General features: G+C 50.2%; 1 protein-coding gene across 1 annotated transcript; it reads right to left on the reverse strand.

Moving 5' to 3' along the window:
• Window positions 1-1,097: 1,097 nt before the first annotated feature.
• Window positions 1,098-8,449, reverse strand: SLC18A1 (solute carrier family 18 member A1). Its single transcript, XM_075724182.1, has 15 exons — window positions 8,326-8,449; window positions 7,730-8,090; window positions 7,005-7,063; window positions 6,655-6,738; window positions 6,277-6,369; window positions 5,869-5,958; window positions 4,873-4,916; window positions 4,668-4,728; window positions 4,434-4,529; window positions 2,546-2,624; window positions 2,369-2,420; window positions 2,093-2,156; window positions 1,870-1,989; window positions 1,524-1,657; window positions 1,098-1,211 (listed from the first exon to the last, which is right to left on the reverse strand). The coding sequence occupies exons 1-15, from the start codon at window positions 8,447-8,449 to the stop codon at window positions 1,098-1,100; spliced, it is 1,575 nt and encodes a 524-aa protein (XP_075580297.1).
• Between the last annotated feature and the right edge of the window lie 509 nt (window positions 8,450-8,958).

An 8,958-nucleotide genomic window follows, 5' to 3' on the forward strand; every position in this document is an offset into this window, starting at 1 on the left:
TGATACTTCTAAAATTAATTCGGTACCTCTATTACTTCACTCTTACTTAACTGTGACATACTTTTATAGATCATTATACTCAATAATTATTGTTAACAGTGCAGCTGCTCTCTTTCTAAACTTGTGGCCAGGAAATTGCAAAAGGGCAATTAAATCAACCTATTGTACTTCTCATTGCAGTGGGTTAGGATCACAAACGCAGCCCATTACCCCATCTCAGCTGAGGGGCAGGGATTTTTAAAAATGCTCTATTAGTCACTTACATCACAAGGGATCTAACTAGCTTTGTTGGCTGAGTCTGCGTCTAAGTGTCTAAAACTGCTTTCTACCTGAAGAGTTCCCCAAATAAATAAATTAATTTAATGGACGGTGGAAGAGACACAAGCAGCCATAAGTAGCACATAAATAGCAGTGCACATAAATAGCACAACACATAAAGCTATACCGAGACAGCAACAAACATCTTTTTTAACTGTCTTCAGAGGAGCGTGGAGCACATTAGCAGTGCAGTGACATCTTTATTGACGGACTGGCAGTGACACAGATGGATAGTGCCCTCTTGTTACAGAAAGGTTTCATGCTGGGGATTATAGCAGAATTCTGGAGAAAGACATCTCCCAAAGCTGATACCGCTGATTTAATTTTCGTTTTCTCCAGTGCTTTTCTTTCAAGAACAGTAAGCGCTTTAAAGACATTAACAAATGCCACTGGATTTATCTGGAAGAGATGTTGATATTATCCCCTACGGCATGGGTAGGCTGTGCCCAAGACAATACTGTCCTGCAGGGCAGGATGATACAATTCTCCTCATCTCTGTAATTTTATTTTTTTACAGATGAGATGTAGCGAGTTTGGGTAACTTGCCTAGAGGTCACACAGCAAGTGAGTGGCTTAACTAAACAGATAGAGCCTCCAAATCCTGGGTCTCTACTCCCTGCCGTGGATTGCATGGCCGAGAGAACAGGCCAGCGATACAGCCTGCGTCCATCCCGTGGCCGCAAGTCCTGGGGGAGGCTGGGTTATTCTTGGGCGCTAATACATCCATGTTCTGTAAACATAATATTGGCTTCAAAACAGGGCATGCGTCCTTGCACTTGCTATTCCGCATTTTCTGCCTCCACATCGCTGTCATCTGTGAGAGGGAAATCACGCAGGGTTTTCTGAGTGGTGTAGCTTTTGGTTTGCATGGGGCATTCCTGGCTTAAGATTGCCTGGGTAAAGGAGAGAAGAAATCATGCTTTAGTAAAAATGGTGATTCATATGAATAGTTAACAGGAGCATTACCACTTTTAGAGAAAGTCAGAGCAGCCAACAACTTTTGCCCAGGGAATACAAGCTGTGCGTTAGGGAAAGGACCATAGCTCTAAGCTTTTCTGGTTTTATTGTCTGAGGTTTTTGTCCCTTTTCTGAGGGTGGAGTAGAGCCCAAAAGGCAAGACACAATCCCCAGCAAATTTATTCTAATCCCCCCCACACAATCTCTGGATTATCAATCCCCTAGACTTTAAGTATGCTTAAACTCACAATCTTCTCCTCTTTAGCAGGGGGGTTGCGCAGGTACCAACAGAGAGGAGCGTAAGCGATATTGGTAACTCCAATGATGATCATCAGCCAGGGAAACCCAATAGCTCGTACAATCGCACCGCCTGCAGATGGACCTGCAAATTTAAAAAAGAAAGAAATTAGAAAAGGCTACGATGACAGAGAGCAAAAGGTGCCTTTCCAGTTTGGAGGGGGTCTATGAATCTGCGGTGACGGGGTTGCAGACTCCGTGCCGGTTGCTTGCAGCGAACGCTGGGTGGAGGAGAGGGAGCGATAAACCGAGAGGCACAGTGAGTGCATCGTCCCGTGGGTGAGAGTTCATCCGTACCAATCGCAAAGCCCATGCAGAAGGCGACATCAGCTATGGCGTAGACATTGCCGTAGACAGAGGTGTGGCGAAGGTCCACGAGGTAGCCCATGATGGGCATCATTGAGGAGTCCACCATTCCTGCCCAAAGCAAGAAGGACCTGATCAGTCACCACCTTCTCTGAGGGCAGTGGTGAGAGCTGCGGCGGAGCTGCATTGCACAGCCTGAACACTGACAGCTTACCTATGGCAAAGCCAAGCCCACCGTTTGGGCCAATCAGCCCGTAAATATTTTTGGCCAGAGGTACCTTTGAGAGGGGAGAGAGAGAATGTATGAGCGCGGGCAGAAGAGCTGCCTGAGGTGCGAAGGTGTAACATAGATCTGTGGAACCGATGCACGCGTGCAACCATGGAACATCTCCTGCCTGCCGGGCACGTCACCCCCTTTCAGTGCTAATGCCCACACTGCCCCTGCAGATTCTTCTACGGAAAGGTCTCAGAATTGGCTCGCGCTACTTACACAAAGGAGACTAATTCCCACCACAGCCATGCCGATCAGGGAGCACAGCCACCTGCAACAAGGCCGCAGTTAGGAGAGGGCAGATGTTCTCAGCGTGCACACCACCACGAGCGTTAATTCATGCTGAAAGCACAGGACTGGGCTGGGTTGAGCTGAACTCTCTTCTGTTCCACTTACCGGCCCATTTTGTTAGCCAGAATCCCAAAGAGATTGGTGCCGATGAGGTAGGATATGCTGGCAGGGAGGAATGCCATCCCTGAGACAGAGAGAATAAAAAAGCAAGTGTCATCCCCAAGCAAATGCAGGGGATTTGCAAAAATATCCACTTCACTAACTGCCTCTCTCATTTGGAGAATTTCATGAGCTGGGTGAGGCAAGGTAACGTCCCGCACCCACTCTGGGTGCCTGTCCATGCAGTAGTGCTCCTCCGTGTCCTCCGCTGCCATTGCTCCGTGTCACGGCTGCGCTGGCTGCCCCGTTCCTCCATGCCCTGTGGAAGGGTGGGGATCCCTCTATGGAGGCAGAGGGAGGTGTAGGAAATGTATTTGCTTTCGATGGGAGGGGAAACTGAGGCACGCAGCAGTGCAGACATTCACCCACAAGATCCATGAGGCAGCCAGAAGGTAAATGCAGAACTTTTTTGTTCCCACTGCTTTAATAAGCTCATCCTTCTCTCCTGTCATAGTTTCTTCCCCTTCCACCTTTCTCCCCTTGCCTTCTGCTTTTCACTTACTAAATAAAGAGGAATAAAATAACTGCTTAAGTAAAAATCTTGGGGATCATTATGTAGCCAAAATTAAATATTTGCACTGTTTACTGATTTACCAGTTGTTTATTTTTAATATACTCTCCCGCTGACTAAAATAAAACTGGTCAGCTCCATTTCACTAAGACAACTTCCTTATTGAAACACAATGATTTATGTTTAATTTTCTTTCCTCTCTTTAACAGCTACAGAACACGGTTAAGCCTGCAGGTTTAGTCCAAGCTCTTCTGGGGTTTTTTTCCAGAACTACGGGAGTGGGCAAACCAAGGCATACAAACAAAGAAGCCCCTTAAGTTCATAATAGCTTGTGAGATGGGTGGCTTGCAGTTGAACTGTGTCTGAATCCAAACTGCTCTCAAATCTCAGGTAGCTGAAAATCTAGTGAATATATTTGGGATTTTCTTTGATGTCTACTGACCTCTGGGTCCTGCTGAGTCACCTCAAAGGTTCCCCTCGAGTTCGGTGGTGACGGGAGCAGCCCTGAGTGCTTTTCTCAGCCTGGGACATTTGTGGTTACCGGCAGCTACGCTGTCCCTTCTCCCCACTGCCAGAATCCTTGGGACGCTGCTTTACCCTCGCCTATCCTTGCTCAACCACTTGCTCGTGAGAAGCATCATAGGCTCTTATGGGGATGGATGCTCCTGCCTGACCAGAGCGTAACTTGATTAGGAGCTCTCCCAGCCCTCCTGCTGCCAGGCTGCAATTCAATTTGGGATCTAAGTGTAGCCTGGGGCACCCCCCGGGTCATTCCTCAGCCAATCGAGTTTTATAACAATTAGTTTTTATTTTTCTAGCAAACACAGACAATGTTATCTCCATATCACATTTTCTAGGCAGCTGGTAATTAGCACGTACCATCCTGTCCTGCCTGGGACTCTCTAAATGGCCTTGTTTTACTCAGAGCTGCCTCTGCAAAACCCATCTGGCTGCCACAATTTCAGCCCAGCACGATACCATTATCTGCCCTGCAGAAGATGGGATTCGACAGGCTTCCCGTGCACAAAACAGCCTTCCTTCCACCGTTATTGCTCTTGTGAGGAGTCTGATTCCATACAATCTTTTCAATAATAGAGAAAAGCAAATTGTATAGCTACCGCTAAGGACATTTCCAGCTGAAATTGGAGCAACACGCAGGCCGGGGTCACTCACTCTGTGCGGGTGAGGGTATATGTTTTCTTCTTTTTTAGAGTGATATAAGAGATTATTCAATTCATCTCGCAGTGCCAAAGCAGGACCAGTTCTAGCTAAACTGTATCAAGCAACCGTTCAGGAGTGAAGGCTGCAAAGCATGACACCTACCTAGCTGCCATTTCGGGGAGCACATGGTTTGCATCATCCAGATGGGCAAGGTGGGCTCGAGCATGGCCACCCCCATGTTGGAGAAGCAGAGGGCTCCTGATGGGGAGAAAAGGGAGAAATGCTCCATTTTAGCCTCCTCTTGCCGCTGTTTCCAGCAGACACGGGTGAATCTTTTCAATCAGGAGACGCAGGTGCACAAAGAGGAGCGCGGTGAGTGCTGACGTCCGCCTTTACCTGCAGCGACCAGGATGTAGGGGTCTCGCAGCAGGGTGGGCAGCGGCGTGCCTTTGGTGCTCTGCGGGATGGCAAAGCGGGGTTACGTCGGCTGGGAGCCGCGGGCGCATTCACACCCATCCGGCGCGGCGCCTGCACAGCCCTGCGCCCGCTTCGTTCACGCCGCCTGGCACCGGCTCACGTGTGCACACACGCCTGTACTCACCTCGGGGGAGATCTTGGAGGGCTGCAGTATGCAGAGCTGCAAAGCTGGGAACAAAACACTGATGTTAGCTTACTTCCAGAGACGGCACCCCTTTGATCCACATTTCCCTCTGGTTTTTCCTTCAGCATGACCCCTTTCATTGCCAGAGCCCCCGGGGATGCAGGAACTGGTTTTGGGGACATTGTTCAAGTGGGCAGAGGGAGAGGTGGCTCCCAGCCCTGCTCCCGCGGGAGGTAGCAGCAAAACTCCCTGAAGTGGACTGTGTTACAAGTGTTTTGCCAACCCAAGAAGCAGTCAAATATGCAAATACTCTCCGTCAGGCTGCCAGCTGCCTGCTGGGGAGCCACAACTAGAGCATGACAGAAATTAGATGTGGAAAAGAATTGGTTTAAAAAAGAAAGTTTCATATGTATGGGACCTACGTTTCATTTTCCAAAAGCTCTTACATGCTTCATTAAAGATGTCTTGCATTACATCTAGGCAAAGATGGTAACTGTGACTATAATTTAATTAGCTTAATATTTCCCGCTAAAAATGCACATTTCTGCTATCTATAACTTTGCCGTTACACTCTGAAGGCTCTCAGGGCCTGCATCTGTAATACAGCTATCAGAGAAAGAGTAAGGATCACCATTTATGCTGGCAAAGTCTAATTCCTTCGTGGCACGGTGAAAAAGCGGCAGGCAAGTGTGCCTTTTACAAAGAATTCACAGTTCAAAGAGCTTTACTGAATATGCTATTCAAGCCATTAAAGCAATCAAGGGGTTTATTAAGTAATGAGGAACTAATTCTTACTATATTGCTATGTCATGCATCTGGTGGTAGAAAACATATGATTTAGCAATAACAGAATAACCAGCGCTGATGATATCACCCGCGTTGTATTAATCTGCCTCTTCCTTCACACAAGCCCCGTGAGATTCTCCCTGAAACATCCACATTTAAATCTTCTCACGTGGGTTTTTTTTGGTAGGATTAAACCACTTGGCTTCTCACCTCCATCCAAGAGGGCGAGGAAGGCCAGGACCAGGAAGGGAGACGATTTCCCCACGAACTCGTACATCACGCTCCCGAAGGGGGCCCCGACTGCAAGGGAAAGGCTGCGTCACACAGCGGCAGTGCCACCGTCCCCAGCGCCCGGGCAGCAGCGCTCGGCTCCTGCCGTCGTGGTCTCTGAACCCCCCGGCGGGGGTTTGGTGATGGGTTGTGTCAGAGAAGGTGTCGGGTCCAGCGGGCAGTGGCCATGGAGGATGAGCGGAGGGAGGGAGGAGGACAGGCCAGGCATGCCCGCGGAATGCCGCCGGGGAAGGGGCACAGCCAGGCAGGTGGAAGCAGCAGGTGATGGCTGACAAGGCTCTGGAGATGCTGTTGATTTTAACTGCGTTGGGAGCAAGGTTTCCTTACTCAGCACACCCAAGGCCAAGCCTCCAAGAGCGATCCCCATCGCATTGCCCCTCTCGAAGTCGTCCGTGTACACGCTGGCCAGCATGCCCAAGCCTGGGACAGAGAGAAAGCAGAGGCCACGTGAGGCTGGCTGCTACCGTGGTGGGGGGCTCCTCTCTGAAAGCAGCCTGCGCGTTTTGGGGGGCTTTATCTGCTTGCCGGCTGGGCTGTGTTGATGCACCATCTGTACCAGCCAGGCGGGTGCAGCGAGGAGGAGGAGGAGTTCGAAGCTGAGGAAGGCACCCAGCGTGTCCATGCTGCTGATCATTGCTGAGATGCTAATTGAACCCAGACAAGGGGAGCTAATATAGAAGACTACGGTGTAGCTAAAACATTTACCTGCGACTGATGAGAACGATGACCCAATGCCTTGGAGGGCTCGGGCGATGAACAGCAAGGTGTAGGTGCCTGAGAAAGCAAACACTGTGGAGGAAGGAGAGAGACGGCGTCAGGCAGAACTGCAGTCTGAGCGTTAAAACCCTGCAGAGGGTAAGAGCAACCTCGGCTTGCACTAGTTTGGGTGCTGGAGGGGGCAGGGGGCCGCTCGTCCTTCCTTGTCACCGATTTCTGAGACCAGTTCCTCTGCTCTCACTCCTTTCTCCTGCACAGGGACAATGGTGCAGGCACAGGCCAAACTATTTGCTCCGGTGCTGCTGCGTATGAAGGGCAGACGGAAGGGCAATACTCACTGACTGTGGAGAGGAACATGATGACGAATCCGATGAACATGGGGATGTGGTATCCTATCCTGGAAAGGGAAAAAAGAGGCACCACCTCAGGGAGGATTCCTCACTCCAGGTTGAGATCTGGTCTTGCTGCCCAGTCTTAGCACACACAGCTCTGTGGGCTGGTGAGCATCTTCTGAACGTGTGGATGTGCCCGAGTGCTGTTCAAGGAAGCATCCAGTGCCTAAGTGCCCCCAGATAACAGTGTAAAGCACACCCGAGACACGGGGCTCTTGCCAACTCATCTGCCTGCCCAGACCATGTGGAGATGAGCCCAGCACCCCTCACACATCTGCTAGAGACAAAGGCAAATTAAAACTCAGGGGCAGAAAATCTGAACAACATTATATCTATAGCCAGGTGGGAATCTTTGTTTGTTTATTTGATGGTTACTGGCATTAAATAGCATCTGTCTGCACCTGAGGAGAGCATTAGTGAGGCTTATGCTGTAATATAAACTTGCAAGCCATTTGTAGGCTTTTAGAAAAGGTAAAATTCATGCTTATTTTGATGCATATATTCTCCTCCTTGCTATTTTACCCACCGGTTCCTGTAATTCTGTGATTGCAGGGGCTGCACATGTGCAGCACAGACCTTTACTGCTCAGCTAATGGTGATTTCATTAGCAGGCAGGAGCTGCCTGTCCCGGAAGGGCTACACCCTGGTGCAAACCCGGGTCTCTGACCTACCTGTTGGTCAGGAGACCCACGGACGGGTTGACCACCAGCTGTATGAGAGCCTTGGAGGCAAACAACAGCCCCACGCGGACATTTTCCTTGGCGAGGAACTCCTCGCCCTCCGGGCAGCCGCTCGGCAGTGGGGGGCTGCTGGCGGGGGGCTGCAGTGGGCGGCTGCTCTCCGTCCCGTTCGCCAGCTCCGCAGTGCTGGCAGAGCCCAAGACAGTCACCGTGGTGTTGTCAAAATAGGAGAACATGGAGGAGAAAGGAGGAGCCTTCAAGGCTGGAGGAGCCGGCTCAGTCCAGGCTGGGGCAACAGAGCTGTTAGCGCCTTCGTATTCTGTTGTATAAAGGAAGGTGGGGATGATCGGTACTGGAAGAGAAGCCAGGGAAAGGATTAGTTAGTGATTTTACTCCATTTTCTGGCTTGGCATGCAGCTGAACAGAATGGTGCTGGCTAGATGTCAGTGTCCTTGAAGGTCCCTGCACCCAGCCCTCCCCAGGGCTCTCCCTGCACAGGGACCCTGCCAGCATCAACCAGAGACCAACCAAGGAGCCGAAACCCCGAGGTGGCACCCAAAGAGCACAGCGAGAGCCGCACACCATACCCACGACCGTCAGCAGCATGTTGTCCAGCAGCAGCGCGACGAACACCACCACCAGCACCAGCCTCCGCGATGCCCTGCCCGCCGCTAGCCATCGCCAGGGCATGCGTTCGGCAGCCGGGGGCATGGCCGAGAGCCTGGAGCTCACAGCTGGGGTCCTCCTGGCTCCTGGTCTTCAGGACTGAAGGTCTCCTACAACCTTTAAAGAAAACACTCTGGCTTACAACCTCCCACAGCTCATGGCTTCTCCCTTGAGAAGGCAACTCCCGAGGTCCCATAGTGTCTGTGTCCTCCAAGAGCTGGGTGCTCTTCCCTAGGAGCTGGGACCTCCGGCTTTGCTATCAAAGACCATGGTTTTATCAAGCTCGCATTTAAAGTTGCAGATGGAGTGCACTCTAACCCATTTCCATTCTCCTGAGACATCTTGTACCTGCTTCAAGGCATCATTTAAATCTTCTTCCAAAGACTCAAAGCACAAATCAAGCCAGTAGCTTATCTGTGGTAATCTCTACATCTTTTATTCCATGTTTGTTCTTTTGAGATTAAATTAGGTCTCAAAGGAAATTCATTTACCTTGCATGTCTTTTCATTTGACCTAATTAAAATGTCATGGCAAGATATAGGACTTAAAAGACT

Source organism: Pelecanus crispus, chromosome 21, assembly GCF_030463565.1.
Source record: "Pelecanus crispus isolate bPelCri1 chromosome 21, bPelCri1.pri, whole genome shotgun sequence".
Taxonomy (NCBI): domain Eukaryota; kingdom Metazoa; phylum Chordata; class Aves; order Pelecaniformes; family Pelecanidae; genus Pelecanus; species Pelecanus crispus.

Excerpts from the sequence above, each read along its gene's own strand:
- SLC18A1 (XM_075724182.1), bottom strand. The coding sequence starts at position 8,449 with ATGCCCCCGGCTGCCGAACGCATGCCCTGGCGATGGCTAGCGGCGGGC. Across the intron at positions 1,658-1,869 it reads CTGCATGGGCTTTGCGATTG|GTCCATCTGCAGGCGGTGCG; the intron begins GTACGGATGAAC and ends TTAAATTTGCAG. Across the intron at positions 1,212-1,523 it reads CTGCTAAAGAGGAGAAGATT|GCAATCTTAAGCCAGGAATG; the intron begins GTGAGTTTAAGC and ends TCCTTTACCCAG.